General features: G+C 42.8%; 2 protein-coding genes across 6 annotated transcripts in view; one reads left to right on the top strand and one right to left on the bottom strand.

The window, feature by feature from the left end:
* The window catches only part of CLUH (clustered mitochondria homolog), a 32,021-nt gene extending 24,023 nt beyond the window's left edge, over nucleotides 1-7,998 (top strand). For all 5 annotated transcript variants that reach the window (XM_072138196.1, XM_072138199.1, XM_072138195.1 and 2 more), the window contains exons 18-26: nucleotides 502-655; nucleotides 804-943; nucleotides 1,107-1,187; nucleotides 1,277-1,402; nucleotides 2,027-2,148; nucleotides 2,344-2,437; nucleotides 4,158-4,292; nucleotides 4,900-4,973; nucleotides 5,536-7,998. In XM_072138196.1, the coding sequence (XP_071994297.1) occupies nucleotides 502-655; nucleotides 804-943; nucleotides 1,107-1,187; nucleotides 1,277-1,402; nucleotides 2,027-2,148; nucleotides 2,344-2,437; nucleotides 4,158-4,292; nucleotides 4,900-4,973; nucleotides 5,536-5,707 (1,098 nt within the window). In that variant the 3' untranslated portion in view covers nucleotides 5,708-7,998. The remainder of the gene's footprint in view (nucleotides 1-501; nucleotides 656-803; nucleotides 944-1,106; nucleotides 1,188-1,276; nucleotides 1,403-2,026; nucleotides 2,149-2,343; nucleotides 2,438-4,157; nucleotides 4,293-4,899; nucleotides 4,974-5,535) is intronic.
* Nucleotides 7,999-12,847: 4,849 nt separating this feature from the next.
* PAFAH1B1 (platelet activating factor acetylhydrolase 1b regulatory subunit 1) overlaps nucleotides 12,848-18,183 on the bottom strand; it is a 46,364-nt gene continuing 41,028 nt past the window's right edge. Inside the window, exon 11 of the mRNA XM_072138194.1 lies at nucleotides 12,848-16,475. Within this exon, the coding sequence (XP_071994295.1) occupies nucleotides 16,402-16,475 (74 nt within the window). The 3' untranslated portion in view covers nucleotides 12,848-16,401. The remainder of the gene's footprint in view (nucleotides 16,476-18,183) is intronic.

Raw genomic sequence — 18,183 nt, 5'->3', positions numbered from 1 at the left:
GGCGCACGGCGCCGTAATACGGGGAAAGATAGGACATGTCCTATCTTTCCCCGGGCTACGGAGCGGTACGGTGCCGCACGTGTGCTGCACCGTACCGCTCCCGTACAGGGCCGTGAGCCCATAGGAGTGTATGGGGGACGTATATCGGCCGTATATACGTCGGCCGTATATACGTCCCCCATACTGTAGTGTGAATGTAGCCTTATACTGGAGGAGTTAAAGGTTTATCCTAAATCCTGGCGGATTAAACTGCTTAGAAATTCCATAGAAAATACAACCTGAATACAAGAAGCGCATGCCTTGGAAAAATACCTTATGGAGTTTCCATTAGACCCCGTATTCTCCCATTACCAATGATTCTAGGTCTGAAATTTGTTTTGCACAGCATGAACACTGCCAACCCCTTAGAGTACAGAAATCGGATGCTCCCTGACCTCATCAGCTTGTATGGCAGATTACAGGACACCAGATTTATATATATTTTTCCTCTCTTAATCTCAGGTCCTGCTAAAAGAATACAATTTTGATAACCGACATAAACCCACCTTTACTGAAGAGGATATATTGAATATTTTCCCTGTGGTGAAACATGTGAATCCCAAAGCATCTGATGCTTTTCATTTCTTCCAAAGTGGACAAGCTAAAGTACAGCAGGGTGAGTATAATATGTGGCTGGATTGGGATTGTATATTGGAGTCTCTAGTTATAATGACAGGTGATAATTAGATTTAGATCCTGCAGTTATTTTTATTTGAATATCGATAACTTGATTTTATTAGATTTTTTTTCCCCCCAATTTGTAGGTTTTCTAAAAGAAGGTTGTGAACTTATTAACGAAGCCTTAAATCTGTTCAATAACGTGTACGGGGCGATGCATGTAGAGATCTGCGCCTGCCTGCGACTCCTTGCCCGGCTCAACTACATCATGGGGGACTACTCGGAGGTGAGTCTTTTTAGGATGATAAAGCAGGGTGTAAGAGAAGTCACCCAGAGAAATCAAGCTCCTCTAGTGCTATAGCTTGTTATTAAAGGGGTTGTACACAATTAGAACAACATAGCTGCACCTATCATATAAGATTGAATGACATGTATCACTCTTATACCAGGCATTAAGTAATCAGCAGAAAGCGGTACTGATGAGCGAGAGGATCCTGGGTATAGAACACCCCAGCACCATCCAGGAATATGTACGTATATACTGTAATACACCAGCATATTAACCCTCTGTGCAGCCGCGTATTTCCAGTGTCAGCATTGACTTGTCTTTTCTTTTCAGATGCATTTAGCATTGTACTGCTTTGCAAATAACCAGCTTTCCATTTCGTTGAATCTGCTGTACCGGGCCCGTTATCTCATGCTGCTTGTGTACGGAGAAGGTCACCCCGAGATGGCGCTATTAGATGTAAGTTGACTTTTTAGTACCTTAGCCTATCAAGAATCATTTATTACTTATATATAGCAGCTAATAAATGTGCCGTCTTTATTGGCCCAGCCATTTGGACCCCTACCGATCCGGGAGAAAGCAGCTCTCATGATCATTTATTTCAATGAAAGACTTGGCTGCTGTTACCGTTTCTGACCACTATAGCTTTCAGCTCCACGCCTAGGGGTCGTTATCAATCCCATATCATTGTTGTTTCCTGGGCAAACCCTTTAATTTGCAGAGTGGAATATCCCTTTTCAAGTAACTCTCCACTAAGTCATATACAAAGTTAACATATAGCTTGATAGGTTAAGTATATGTGCACTACATGCAGGTCTTCATTGTTATTGATATGCAGGTGAATATTTCCGTGCACTATGGGGGTTGCTGCAGAGTCCAGTGCAGCCTCTTGGTCTGAGGGCACCAGTCTTCTTATCTAAACCCGTGGCTCATCAGAAATACCATTTACCTATAAATAAAAATTATTTTCTGGGAAAAAAACAGCTTTACTGCAAGTTCTATGTGACTAGAAGCTGTCAGAAACTTCCTTCAGTGTTTTGTCCTGCCCTGAAATAACCAAATATTTTTTTTGTGTCTGCGTAGAGCAACATTGGTCTGGTGCTTCACGGAGTAATGGAGTACGACCTGTCACTCCGATTCTTGGAGAACGCACTTAACATCAACTCCAAATATCATGGCGCCAAGTCTCTGAAGGTTGCACTCAGGTAGATATCTGTGCCCCGGCTGGGAAATGTATGTAGGATATTAGTAGTAGTAACATGTCCAGTAAGAGATGGTCTCCATCTGATCCGGCAATTTCTGAAGCTGAAGAAGTAGCGGGGTGTCGCGCCCATTTCATACTCCTATAATTTCAGAAGCTGGATCTTTATTAAATCGATTCTCTGTCTTCTCTCTTACAGTCATCATCTCGTTGCTCGTGTCTATGAAACTAAAGGAGAGTTTCGCTCGGCGTTGCAGCACGAGAAGGATGGATACACAATATACAAGAACCAGGTGAGGGAGTAGAAGCCATTTCTCCATCCGTGCAGCCCGTATAGTTTCCCATGTTTCGCTATTTATATACCTCACTCTGGGGACTATTAGTTACATACCTCACTCTGGGGACTATTACTTATATACCTCACTCTGGGGACTATTACTTATATACCTCACTCTGGGGACTATTACTTATATACCTCACTCTGGGGACTATTACTTATATACCTCACTCTGGGGACTATTACTTATATACCTCACTCTGGGGACTATTAGTTATATACCTCACTCTGGGGACTATTACTTATATACCTCACTCTGGGGACTATTACTTATATACCTCACTCTGGGGACTATTACTTATATACCTCACTCTGGGGACTATTACTTATATACCTCACTCTGGGGACTATTACTTATATACCTCACTCTGGGGACTATTACTTATATACCTCACTCTGGGGACTATTAGTTATATACCTCACTCTGGGGACTATTAGTTATATACCTCACTCTGGGGACTATTAGTTATGTACCTCACTCTGGGGACTATTAGTTATGTACCTCACTCTGGGGACTATTAGTTATGTACCTCACTCTGGGGACTATTAGTTATGTACCTCACTCTGGGGACTATTAGTTATGTACCTCACTCTGGGGACTATTAGTTATGTACCTCACTCTGGGGACTATTAGTTATGTACCTCACTCTGGGGACTATTAGTTATGTACCTCACTCTGGGGACTATTAGTTATGTACCTCACTCTGGGGACTATTAGTTATGTACCTCACTCTGGGGACTATTAGTTATGTACCTCACTCTGGGGACTATTAGTTATGTACCTCACTCTGGGGACTATTAGTTATGTACCTCACTCTGGGGACTATTAGTTATGTACCTCACTCTGGGGACTATTAGTTATGTACCTCACTCTGGGGACTATTAGTTATGTACCTCACTCTGGGGACTATTAGTTATGTACCTCACTCTGGGGACTATTAGTTATGTACCTCACTCTGGGGACTATTAGTTATGTACCTCACTCTGGGGACTATTAGTTATGTACCTCACTCTGGGGACTATTAGTTATGTACCTCACTCTGGGGACTATTAGTTATGTACCTCACTCTGGGGACTATTAGTTATGTACCTCACTCTGGGGACTATTAGTTATGTACCTCACTCTGGGGACTATTAGTTATGTACCTCACTCTGGGGACTATTAGTTATGTACCTCACTCTGGGGACTATTAGTTATGTACCTCACTCTGGGGACTATTAGTTATGTACCTCACTCTGGGGACTATTAGTTATGTACCTCACTCTGGGGACTATTAGTTATGTACCTCACTCTGGGGACTATTAGTTATGTACCTCACTCTGGGGACTATTAGTTATGTACCTCACTCTGGGGACTATTAGTTATGTACCTCACTCTGGGGACTATTAGTTATGTACCTCACTCTGGGGACTATTAGTTATGTACCTCACTCTGGGGACTATTAGTTATGTACCTCACTCTGGGGACTATTAGTTATGTACCTCACTCTGGGGACTATTAGTTATGTACCTCACTCTGGGGACTATTAGTTATGTACCTCACTCTGGGGACTATTAGTTATGTACCTCACTCTGGGGACTATTAGTTATGTACCTCACTCTGGGGACTAGTTAGAGGACTTCGCTAGAGCCGCCTTGTCTATGGTATATTCACACTTCTCTCTTTCCACTTTCAGCTGGGGGAACAACACGAAAAGACCAAAGAAAGTTCGGAGTACTTGAAGTACCTCACCCAGCAGGCCGTAGCTTTACAGCGCACTATGAATGAGATCTACAAGAACGGATCCAGTGCCAATATAATGCCTCTGAAGGTATGTCACCACCTCCCAGATGACAGAAATCCCTGGTATAAATATGTTTTGATCTATGGGCCACGTCTACCATTTTGGAGGGTGTCTTTTAACTAAATTTCCTAAAAGGTTTTCGTCAAAACTTTCATTTGGCAGATGCTACTTCTCACACTCCGGGATGTTTTTCCTTCTGCAGAGAAATCCATCTCAGAAGCAGCCTGATGGCTCAGTTTGTGGCCTTAGATGCCCATTTATGCCGATTCCATGGTCCGTGTTTACCGTTTGGAAACGACTATAGTTTTTAGCTTAAGAAAACTGAGATGCTGAGACGCCCGGCTGCTTCTCTGAAGGATTTCACTGACATGAGAAGAGGCATCTGCAGAAGAAAAAGGAAGACGCACAAGAAGTTTAATAACCTATTAGAGGAATCATTTTTATGCCCGTATTAGATGCACTGGAATCATTTCTTTTTCAAAGTGCCTAAAGGTGAGCAGAGAATACAAAGCCATCCTGAACAAGCAAGTCCAAGGCTCATGTGGAGAACCTGATCCAACAATGTTCAGAGTCTCTTTGTGCTCTCTCCTTGTAGTATGGCGCTATGACACTGACCCTGTACGTTCCTTCTCAGTTCACAGCTCCCAGCATGGCCAGTGTCCTGGATCAGCTGAATATCATTAATGGAATCCTGTTCATCCCACTCAGGTAATTGCTATTTTAGACATGAACCTCTAGACCTATTGGTTGTAAGGTGCAGGCCCGGCATACCAGGGCAAGTGCCAGGGCCCAGAGCTGCTGGGGGTGGGGCCACATAAGGCTGTATATAAGGCTGTAAATAAGGAATCCATGGGGGTGAGTGGGATGCATCTAATGAACACATAGGGCGTGAGGGGGCTGTATATAAAATAATCCTGAGAGAGCTGTTGGGATGATAAATTGGGGAATATTTTAGTGAACAGGAGACTCTTTTAGTTAGTGAATTTTTAATGCCCTCACTTGAGTTCACTGCAAAGGGGCCCACTGTGGCTATGTCGCCCAGGGGCCTACTGACACCTGAAGCCGACACTGGTAAGGTGTAAGTAAGAGCAGTGAAAAGGGCTTCACCTAGAGTTGTACAAATACCCAAATTTGGAATTCAATATATTGTGACCCTACAGGTACGAATCTCTGCCTTATCTATCTGCTACCTACATGGACACAGACTACATAATTTACACTTTCTCTATTGTATTTTTTTTGTTTTTTATTAACCTTGATCTTTTTGCAGTCAAAAAGACCTGGAAAATCTGAAAGCCGAGGTCCAGCGTCGTCAACTGCTACAAGAGGCCATCAAGGGAGCCGACAGTCAGGAGACGGAAAACAAAGAAACCGAAACGTCACAAGGAGCCGAAATGAACGCGGTCACGAGCGAGACTGCAGAGACGCAGACCTCTGCTTAGCTCCGCCCTCTACTCCTTCTCAGACAACACTTTGATAACTGTAATCCCTACACGGGGTCCTCCCCAAGACCTATAGATTATTATAAAGCGCGCCTTGGCGATATTGTTGCACAGGTATAAATGCTGATCATTCACAATGCAAGGAACTAACATATAAACCATCAAGGTGGCGACTCGTCCGTCCCTAAGCAGCCGTGCGCACGCGGCAATCATGGAGCCCGATCCTGGACTTCAGTGTGTGCGCAAGTAGTAGGGTGTGTGTCCATGCGAAAATCCATTTCTGCATTTTGTGTTTGTACCTAATCTCGCTGCTTAGAGGTGACTGAATATTTCTCAGGTCAGTTAGTAATGTGGACTGGGACTTATTTGAGAGACTATTTTCAAAAAAATTAATTTGAAGCCAGATTTCTAAAATTCCTTGGTCTGAGCCAATAGTTGTGGTCCCAGAATAAAGCCATAGAACTCAACGTGAGACGACCCTCCCCCTCCCTCGTCATTAACACATTCGGCTGAGACGGACATGGATGATCTTGTAAGGGCGGGGACCTTGGTTACACCATTTGCTTTTCAGCTTTTTTTTTCTTTTTTTAAGGACTTTTGGGTTTTATATATATAAATATTTTTTTTATGGTGATTCTATGACACGTGTGATCAAGTACGTCTGTATTATCCACATTCATCAGATTATCCAGTCTCTCCCTCGAGAAGCCCCTCGTCCATCATCACCCGCACAACTAGTGCCTGAATGTATTGTGTTCTGTTCATCTATTCGTAGACATATCATGGCTGCTTTACCGCTTGTTCCCGAACTTTTTACTTTTTCGAAAGCAAATGATTCATTTAATAGTCTTCTTAAAGCGTCTGAACGACTATTACCGCTCGTTAGACTTGAGTTGGGTCGTGGCCGTGACGTCGGGCGCGGCCTCTTCTTTGTAAGTCTGCGGTATTTGATTGTAACAAGCTTTCTTACTCTTATCTGCCTTAAATCACATGAATTGTGCGGTCTTCTTTTTTGCCCTCAGTGTAACAGTAATGTAAGGTCATTGGCCTCTCCGTCCATCTGGGGAAAAATTTTGGAAAGATTGGGCTGTTAAGGAGTGTTACCCCATGGAAGGTTTTATTAGGTTCACACCGATAGAATTCTGGACTCCAAAAAACTGGAACCCAGAAAGAAGTCTCTGCAGTTTTTGAAGCTTCTTTTCTTTTCTTTTTTTTTTTTTACCTAAATCCAAAAAAGTGGCAACTTTTTCAAATTGTTTTGCTGCTTATTTGGTCCACATTTTGGTAAACCCTACTGAAAGTTAAAATGTGTTGAGTCTGCCTGTTTTGATACTGAAAATCCTGTGTGCATTTACCCCAAGTCTTTCCTTAAATGTTTCTGTATTCTGATCAGTATTTTCCTTCAGTATTTATAAGCAAAAACCCGAAAAAAACATGGGGGGGAAAAAAAATACAACATTGGAAAGATTTGCAGCTCTTCCATGTTTGTGTCCCTGTCCTGGTTTTGGAGGGGAATGGGAAATTTCTGAAGGCAAATGCTGTTGTCTGAATGGGAACTTCAGTTTGACTTGGATTTAAAAAAAAAAAAAAAACTGCCAAAAAATCTGGTTAGTTTTTCCAAAAACTCCCATCTTGCTGAGCATCATGGGAGTCTGGTTATCCGATTCACATTTTAAATGAGAACAAGTATTCAGATGTATTTTTTTTTCTATATAGATTGTATTTCCGCAATGTTGTTTTTTGAATGTTTTGCCTGTATGAATCCATTATATTCTAGAAAGTTCTGTTTGTTGTATGTTTTTTCTTTTAATTTTCTATTGTTTTGGATCTTGTTTTTTGCGTTCCTTTTTTTCTTTTTCGAAATGACAGTAAAACGTTAAACCAGTTTATGGGGGGAGTGAGCGCTCCTATGGCTAGGCTGGCGCAGATGAAGGGTTGCAGGATCGGGATGGCGTCTGGTGTAGCATATCCAGTGACTACTGCTCCTCTCCAATCCCTGTTTTGTAATGGTCTAAATGCTGCTCTGTACTATTTCATGGTAAGTGTATTTTTGGGTAATAACCTTTACTTTATTAGACAGCAGTAGATAAAAGCACTGCTGTCCTTTGTCCTAAACAGCATATTCCTAAAATGTAAAAATTTTAGCCTTTAATAAATTGAGGATAATGCACTTTACCGTGTTCTGGTCTTATTACGATTATTTTTTTTTAACCCTTATATTTATAACTGAATATATTCAATATCTTATGTATGTACACTGCTTGCAAAAATAAAGGGAGCACTTAAACCAAGTCAAATCCCACGTCTGTGAAATCAACCAGTCAAGTTATGAATCAACTCTGATTGGGAATCCATTTCTCCTGCTGTTGTGCAAATGGAGCAGACAACAGGTAGAAATAATAGGCAATTAGCAAGTGGTCCTGTAGGTGGTGACCACAGGCCATTACACCATTCTCAAGCTTTTTGGTTATGGTCACATGGTCCAGGATGCCACGTCAATGCGAGCTGTGGCAAGGAGGTTTGTTATGTCTGACGGCACAGTGTCCAGAGAATGGAGCAGATACCAGGAGACGTGAAGGGGGACATACGAGGGCAACCTTCTCTTTTGTTCAAGGAGCCACAATGGCTCCCAGAAAGCCACTACTATCTGCTCAATCTATCAGAAACTCTGTGAGGGTGGTATGAGGGCTGGACATCCAATAGTGTTTCCCTATTCTGTGAATAACTTGCAACCTCTTTGAAGACAAAAGTTCTACAAACCATGTAACAATAGGAACCCTCAAATATTGCTACCTGCATGATGCTCTACTAGGTAAGGAGCATTGATCTTGGCCGTTGTTTCGGCAGCTAGCACATGGCTCCATATATATCAGTGGGCTCATACACACGGCATACACACTGCCTGAACTACAAATTATGGAGCAGGTCCTATCCTAGACGACATGCAATTGAGCCAAGACCCTCCTGTTGCATCTGAATTGCAATTCCAAACGCAACTGAAGCACAACGTGTGAATGCAGACTTGGGGTACATTCACACGCGGTATGCCAGTGTGTGCTGGAGGTGAGGAGGAGGTGACCCCTCCATAGGAAACGGCACACTCGCAAAAAGATAGAGCATGCTCTTTTGTGTGGCACCGGGCAGCCATTGCCGTCTATGGGGACGTATATGTGGCCGCATGTTCGGCCCTATAAACGGACGTGTGAATGAGCCCTTCCGGTGTTGTTACTTGTAGCGCTCTGACTCCATTTAGTAACGACCCAATCACGTATTGCACACTGGGTGCTGATTACAGGTCGCATGTGTTTCCACCCCACCCTCGTGCGCTTTGATTCAGTTTCTAAACTGACAGTAGCCTTAGACCCCTTTTAACACAAATTTTATTAAAAAAAAATGTTTTTAACCCACTCGGCACAAACTAGGGCTTGTTTTGAGGCTACACACAGATTGGGGGGGGGGGGGGGGGACTAAAAGTAGTTACCGACAGTCTTATCCTGCACCAGAATTCATCATCGCAGTGATAAATCTGGGTCCGGGAAAGAATTTAGCGGAACCTGAGACACATTGTTGAAGGTAAGCCTTAGGCTATATTCACACTAACGTGTGCCCGCTGTATCGTAGTACGAAGGGTCGGGTAGAGGAGGAGGGGGTGAGCAGTGCGTCTCTCTCCATAGTGATATATGGCACTCAGCACCATATTCAGTACAGAACAGTACGGTCGGGTGCTGTGCGCCCATTGCCATTTATGGGGACATATATATATACGGCGTATATACGTCCCCATACGGCATTGTGAATGTAGCCTTACTGTGTTTTTCAACCATTTTTAGATTTTCTCCTATCCATAAAAATGATCCTTTGTTATCCGTATGTTATCCATTTTTATGCATCTGCGATGCATAAAACGTGAGGTTTGTGGACTTCAACGGGAAGGCACTAGACATGAACACCTAAAATAGGACAGGACCGGAGATTATGGCCACACAAACACAGCACTAGGGGAAAAAAAACCTGGCACAGAGAATGAATCCATTACACATGGTTACCCACAAATACAAGAAAATGGACCCCAAAAAATGTTTGTGAGAAAGGGGTCTTAGGGGGAGATTTATAAGAAGTGTCTGCAACCTAAACTATTTTAGTTTCCCATAGTGACCAATCAGAGCTCAGCTTACAATTTGCCCACAGGAGTTTATAAAAATGAAAGCTGAGCTCAGATTGGTTGCCATGAGCAATTGGAACAGTTTTGCTCTTAGACACTTCTGATAAGTCTCAGAGTATCAAGCGCAGAAAAATCTCGCTGCATCATTTCATAGTAGGAGAAAAGTTTGTACAATTTCATCTGATCCCATCCAATCGCGGAAAATAAATACAATGATACATTTCACATTTGGGGGATAAAAATTGTGATTGTAGTTTTTTTTTTTTTCTTTGCTGTGGATTTCCAGGAAAAACTTTTTTGCCCCATGGAGAGAGATCATCTTCATCCCCTGAACACTATCGCACATTTCATCCTTCCTAATGGCTCATTTGTTGTGCGGTCATTCCAGTCATTCCGATGGAAGCACATGTGACCAGCGCCAGTACAAGGGATTTAGATCGGAGTTGACCGTTTCCTTGGTTACACAGAGGGAACGGCAGATTGCCAGGATGAGGAGAACGTCACCAGGGAAACATTCATTCAACTTGTTCCAGCTCCTGTTCATGGGGAGGAAGCTGACGCTTACGTTTAGACTCGTTCACACTAGAACGTGCCGTATAGTAAGGTTTAATATCCTGGTAATGCAGCATTAGTAATAATTTTTTTTTTACTGGAATGCAGAGGGTGGAAGCTAATCAAAATCTAACACTTGTTAAAGGGCTGACAAGGATTTTATTTATAATTTAAATGGACAAACAAATAAAGCAGCTCCCATCACCGGTTTGTAAACGAGCAGACGCCACACTGCTCCGGAGAGAGGTAAGTATCGCTTGTTTGTTATTTTTATAACCCTGGGCCCATTTTTATTTTAAAAAATCCCAGTCATTAAAAAAAAAAAAAAAAAATACGTGGCTTTGGGACTTAGATAATAAACTACTACTCACCTCCTCTGGCGCTCACATTCTCCCGTGCACACACATTACAACAGGAGCTCAGGCGAAAGGGAGCACCAGAGGTGGTAAGTAGTTTGCCTATATCATTCCCCCCCCCCCTTCCGACAACCACTTTAAAGCCTCCATTAAGGCAGGTGTATTCTCACTGGGGAAATGACATTTGATTCATCTGCTATACATTTTTACATTTCTTCAATTGGATGTTATAAAAACTTTTCACTAATTTCTTATATATGTAGTTGTCCCTTAGAAACATGAATGTGTAAAGGATGTCCAGGATACAGCTTGGTTCATGTGGTTGCTCCCCCACCATTATTTGCAGGCATTATGGGGGAGATTTATTAGAAGTGTCTGAGAGCAGAACTGTCCTTGATGCCCATAGCGACCAATCAGAGCTCAGCTTTTATTTTATATGCAGCTGTAGGAAAATGAAAGCTGGGCTCTACCTGTTCTAATTGCCAACGGAATCCAGACACTTGTGATAAATCTCCCCCACCAAATATGCATTTTCCCATTTCTGCAGACATATATGATGCCATCGTGCTGCTCTCTACAAAGTGAGGCCTAGGACCCAGCCATCAGGCTCCGGAGATATGTGCTAACCTATAGGATCCGTTCATTCAAGAGTGATTGCTGTGTATTCGCACCAGAGCGGCAGTTTAAGGCGACATTCACATCTTGTTTTCCGCATCTTATAGGAAGGTAGGCTATGGGGGGGAATATTTTTTTGCACCCCTGTCCTGGTGTATACATCAAGAGGCATAGGCCACACTACTGGGCAAAAGTATGCCAGGTCTGACAGTCATTTAGAGAGTATGGCGGCAAAGGGCAGGAACGCCCTGTGGCTGCCCCACCACATCCCAAATTGCACGGAGGTGAAGTAGATGCAAAAAACAATCACCATTTCGCACTGTGCACAAGAGATTGCGATCTGAGCGTCTCTGCACCAGAATCCTGGCAGTAAGGTACTGATAATTCTCCCCTGTAAGTACATCCTTCTTGTGGATAGACATGAATGAATATACCAGATCAGACCTGGATCCGTGTACAAGGATATCTTAATATAGAGACAGAGGGGGAGATTTATTTATAAAGACTTCTACACCAGTTTTCAATGCAATTCTATGGCAGGGCCAACACATGAGTGACATTATGTACGGTATGTACCAGTGGATTTTTTTTTTTTTTTTTGGAGCAATTGACTTTTAGGGACACTCGAGTCACAGCCGATTCATTGAATTATGCTCCTCCCTTCAGGGCCTGCACAAGGTATGACTCTAGGTTCTAGAAAAGGAGTCATGCTCCTCCCATCAGCCCCTGTGCCAGGTATTATTCAATGAATCGGCTGTGACTTAAGTGTTCCTAATTCATTGAATAATACATGGTGCAGGTCCTGAAGGGACTTATTTTCTAGAACAAGGAGTCACGCTCCTCCCTTCAGGACCTACACCATGTATTATTCAATAAGTGTTCCTTTACAGAGCCCAATGAGCGCACAGTAGCCAAGAGAAAAATATGTGAATTACGAGGCTGGCCGGATCTCACAGATCAATCACAGTGCCGAGGAACAGGAATAATTTGGAATTGTAACTCCAGACTAATTTTTTTTTTTTAATCCCAGTGACAAATGGATTTTCTAAATTTTGAGCCATCATGGGAACTAAAGCTTCATTATAGACACATCAGAGTTGAGCATCCACAGAGGTCCGTCTGCAAGTCGAGGAGAGGACTGTCTGTAATTATGATCACAGTTTGCCATTGCTGTACTGCGGGGAAACAGGGACTCCTTGTATCATCTAGCCCGATGATGCATGGAGTCCCACCCTCTGTACTGAGGTCAGTCCGTGATTTAAGTACCGACCATGTTGGTGTGCTCTGCCCTCTACTGGACAAAACACACATGACATGCAATAAAGAGCTCTTCCAGACATACAATATGTCAGATTATATACATTTAGGTTTTGCTGTAATGAGCCACAGGACTTCTTACCATCTATAGATGAATGCATTTCCTAAGAGTTGGTCTAAGCAGACACCAGGCACGCGTCTAGTTTTATATGCATTTAATAGTTTACCAATTGGTACAATAAGATTTTTTTTTTTTTTAATATGCAGAAAACATGAATAAATTTTGTTTTACACAGTCTGAGAGCAACAAGTCTTACTGTAAAACACAGAGCAGTATTATATACATTCCTTTACTGATCTTTAGATTTTGTCTTTTTTAATTGTGTCACTTTCTTCTCATTTAACGCTAAAAAAAAAAAAAATTCCGCCAAAATAAAACCTTCCTGTTTTCTTTTTATTTCTTATGAAAATGGACACAATTTTATGTCCGTGTCAGGGTTCAACTAGGCTGAAGATCAAAGTGTTCTTCAAGAAAGGTGTGAGGGATGACGTGTGGGACGATGGCGGGCGGGAGGACAAGAAAGTAGCCACTTACATGATAAATGTGGGACAGCTAAAATAAGAGGTTAGAGAAACATCTCAGTTGTGACTTGTAAACCCATTGCCCCCAATTTACGACCAGATCCCCAGAATTTACATTCACCACAGACTTCAATCTGTAAGTTATTAGCTATAACTACGGTCTCGACAGATAATGTAAGTGCCTGTTATTTTGTTAGATCTATATTTCGCCCCAGGATTATCAAGTCACGGCTGAACAGTAATATAGTAGTAGTAGGAGTTACACGTCTCTTACAGAGGGCACTGGTGAAGTGCTGGCTAAGGAAGTAAAATACCAGAGGTTCACATAAAGCAGGAGGCAAACAGAAGCGGGAAGGAGGGAGACAATTATACGTAGACTGGGCTTGGTGGCTCTAGAGTCCGTTTATCTACAGTGCTCCACGGCCCGGACAGCTCGCTAGTTACTATTGTTAGATTAGTGCCTGGGCACATCATTGGTCACACCACACAAAAGCAGGACGGCTTATACTTCTAAAGTGCAAGATGCTAGTAGACAGCAACAACTTCAAGTCCCCACGTAACCTGGATACTACCGCTAGGACATATTCACACTTCCCCCGAGCCATATCTAGGCCTAAAAGATTCAATTACAGGCGACACGAGGCAGACGTACGTCCATGGACAGAGGGGGAGCCTGATGAGGGTTTGCATGGACTTGGCTCCCTTCCATTGAGTCATTGTTGCCAGAGAAGTAGCAGAAGCATCGCTGTACAGCTCAAGTCCTTTGTACTAGGAAGTAGGAGCCGACGTTCTACAGAGGCAAGTTTTCGAGTTTGTTTTATGGCAACATTCAGGCCTATGATACACAGACATCACCTCTCCCCTCCCTTGCAAAAGGAGCAAATAGACATCCAATGGACCCAGAAAAAACAATGCATGGAGTGACCATCTATGACATGGGATTTCCTTTTGGTACGAAATATCTAAAGGCATTTTCTGTGAGCTCGAGCCTTTCGATTAGGCCTCTCCCCAATATCTTTATAAGACAGCAGCACTACACAGCAGGTCATCAAAATGCTTCAACATACTATACAAAAAGGTACCAAAGTACAAGTAAAGAGGCAATAAGGCACACTCACACTTGCCCAATATAACTACGCGCCGGCATGAAAGCCGACTGTGTACGTGATCAGCGGCCAAGGAATCCGTTACATAGTCTGCACCAACTTTCCACAAGCGGAGAATGGAGCGAGCAGGCCCTGTGCGGTGTATGAAGATGGAGGCTTTTTGCAAATTTAGATGGAGCGGATAGTAGCTGGATGAGATGTTCTGCAGCGACCAGAGCTCTTACAGGAGAACGCTCACATCAAGTAGTAACAAGGGTCTATTCTGTAACGGTCGTGTAGTGTGAAACCGGGGGCTCTTCAAATCCTCCTCCACAGCCGGATACAAGGACCTCGTACCCACAAGGCTTCTCCACAGTGTAACAAGCAGCGCCTTCTCCATTACACACCAATGAGCTTTGCTTCTGCAAATAAAGGAGCACGCATGAGCCTTCACGTCTAATCCACAGGTGCTGGGAACTTCTATGTTAAAAAGGAAAGAGGCATTCTTCAACAAATATTTCATCTCCACAGCCATTTATCCACATCAGAGACTCAGGAGGTGCTTTTTGAATAGCAAATGGCTAGTTCTTCCTTGGGTGGCTCTTCTTTATGGTTGCTTCACAGACACAAGAGCTTACTATCAAAACATACTGCTTCTTTCTGCAAGTTACAATGAACCAAGCACTATACCAGGAGAATCTAAAGTGTATGGTTATACCATAGGTGTGTACAGACCAAGATATGACGTTACACCATATACTTTGGTTTGACGTACGGTAATAAAGCGTCTGTATCACAACTAATATAAGTAAATGTGATGGCAGTGGGAGCAGCAGGTTATAGTCCCTGGCAGGCTACTACGCCATCACATCCACTTTCATTAGTTGTGCTAATCTGTGATCTCGTTTCTGAGTGGTTCTGCCACAAGTCCATTCAGAAGTCTGTTCCTTGTGATGATTTATCATTCTCAAATTTTGAGCTTCTAGGAAACTTGGATCCTGAGGATATAAGGTGACAGTAAAGCGGACATTACACAACTGGAATTTGGCTTTTGAACCTAAGATGAGTTGACTTTTCTTCCGGTGGTCTCCCATTTCCGATGAAAACAAATATATTTAGAAAATTCAGTTCGCATACGGGGGAGATCATAGCTTAAAAAGACAGGCAAACCTCAGCTCTAGATGAAGGCATGGTGGCATCTAATCCGGAGGCACACAGCGGTGGACTAACGTTAAAAAATAAAAACTGAAGAGGTAATGCGATTCACTGTTCTCACAGTCCACAACTAATTTCTAGGCGAGCCGGACAATTGTGTTGCATAATTCTTACTTTACCACCGGTGTGAAGTCTTTGGTTACCATCCAACAATCTTCCTTTAAAGGCCGTCAAGTGTGTAATGCCCCTGAAAGATCCCTAGGTGGCGATTATCAGACACTAATCAAAACGGCAGAATGATCCGAAGCCTCAAAAAAAGAAAATTAAAAAAAAAAAAAGGAAACAAAACCACGTGTAATGGGAAGTTTAATACCTGCAACAAAGTATTTAGTGCCATATTTTGCAGTAATCTTTACATACATAAAAGACAAGTGCTGCTGCTACACAAACTCCAATTTCTGCAGACACTCCAACACGAAGTGTACAATTTTTTTTTCTTTTTTTTAAAGCTCACTAAAAATCGTGTAGTAGATCCACATTACTTTTCAAAAAGCCCCACAAAAAGATGTGCTTCTGACGTGAGCCGACCAATCCAGGAAACCACAACCGAAGACAAAGGAGTGACAGGCGGGGGAGCCAGGGACGCCCCACAATTACCCAGTTCTTGCCTCTTTAGGTCTGATGTGACCAATGCCTGCCCGTGTTCTTAAACCTATGGTACTTCTAGACAACGTATGTAAATTTACAGTATACAATTTGGATTCACCATGCATGAATACTTTTTTGTGTAACATTTAATAAGCTCAATCTACATCCAGAATAATTTACATGAAAGGACAATAGGTATTTAACAGAGCTCAATGGGTAACCATGGTATCTGAGTGCATCCAGAGGAAGGGGAGAGGCAATGGGATCCAAGGTGAATTGAAATCAGCGGCACTCCCACACTTTTACTGTTTGATCTACACTTCCAGTAACCACATAGGGCGCAGTCTTGTGGAAATCTAAGGGGGAAACAAAGAGAAAGAATACGTCTTAATAAAGGAAATTTGCAACCGCTATTACTGCCATCAGGGCTGTGCAAAGATCAAGAAAATATCTGCCCACATACACTAACAGCTGCAGGGTATTGCCTGGGATGGAGGGATAGAAACCAAGTGCCTTCAGTGCACAGAGGAGGGAAGGGGAGAGGGATAATCATAGGACTTACATCTCTTAGTTTCAGTACATGTGGCCAGTCTGAACGCACAAGGACACTGAATACAGTACAGGCTGCACAACCCTTCATCATCCCTTGCTGGGACTTGAACACTGATGGGACTGTCCTGCAGGTCATTAATAATAGGTCATTAATATTCAATGGATGTGGCGAGTCCTGGGGAGGGGCAGCGGCCGCTTGCGTCTCCTCACACATTCTTCCTCCACACCATCTCCCTCCCCTGCCTGCTCAATGCACATGACAGGAAGAGGGGAAGGAGGAGAGGAGACTGACACAGGCTGCAGTGCCCCCCTCCCTGGGGACTCACCACATGCTGCTGGCAGGAAGCCAGGGAATGTGAAATAAACTTATATAAACTACTGAAATGATTCAGAATGCTGACAGACATTTTTTTAAATCACCATAACAGACTATTGGTGAACCGGTGACCAGCTAAAAATTACATTCCTGGTGACAGGTTCCATTTAAAGGTATATATTTCTTTTTATATAGTCTCAAACCCAATGGATGACCATGGCAAGATTTCTCTAGTACAGCAGGGTATTTTCTTTAATTGAGAAATATTCATGTTTATTGCAACATTTACTCCTTGGGGGGACAGTTTTTTTTTCCTGCTGCAGCAGGGGCAGATGTTTGGGCAGAGCTGTACTAGGTCTTAGACCCAGCAGCTCTACCTGCCTCTTTCAGAGCTGTCGATCACATGACCGTGATGGCTCCTACATTCACTGTATAACCCTACTTTAGCACTATGCAGAGGGGAAAGTAGAAGCAGTAAACAACTTCTGCCTTCTTCCTAAGGTCTCTGGCTGTATTTGACAGCAACTCAGGACCTGCACTGCCTGCCGTCAAGAGACAGTGGGTAGTAAGGATCGAGTTGACAGACATTGGGCGAATAGAGGGATTTTGACTTCTTGAAAAATTTCATTCTAGTTAGGGCGACTGCACCAAATGTTTTCAGCCCATGGAAACAAGGCCATATGCAGGCCAGATCACAAACTGCACAGAATGGGAGTCCATGCATCACACGATGCAAAGACTTCATCTGTCATCTAACTTGCAGCAAAAGCATGGTAGGATTGGTATTGGTTTCTGTGTGATGCAAGGACTCCTGTTTTGTGCAGTGTGCACAGCATATGAGATTGGTCCAACATACGGGTCTGTTTCCACAGGCTGAAATGTGTGTGTGCGCGCAAGCCCTAGAGGATAGGATTGCATTTATTAAAGAAGGATAAAATGGTTATAAAACAAGGGGAAAAGTTGTTTAATTTTTTTGCCTAATCTATTGTATGTAGCAGCCTTCAATATGTATCAGATGTAAGAGGAAAAATACTTCCCACGGATTATACACACAATGCCCATCATATGGTTACATTTGCAAGAACAGAAAAGAACTGGTATAAACTGGCAATAAAGTTTTGTACATTTTAAATGAATGGGCAGCTAAGATTTATGACCTGAACAGTACAAGATGGTAATTGGTTTTGTTCTTAGGG

Source organism: Engystomops pustulosus, chromosome 2 (assembly GCF_040894005.1).
Source record: "Engystomops pustulosus chromosome 2, aEngPut4.maternal, whole genome shotgun sequence".
NCBI lineage: Eukaryota > Metazoa > Chordata > Amphibia > Anura > Leptodactylidae > Engystomops > Engystomops pustulosus.
This window is presented reverse-complemented; position numbering and strand designations above follow the sequence as displayed.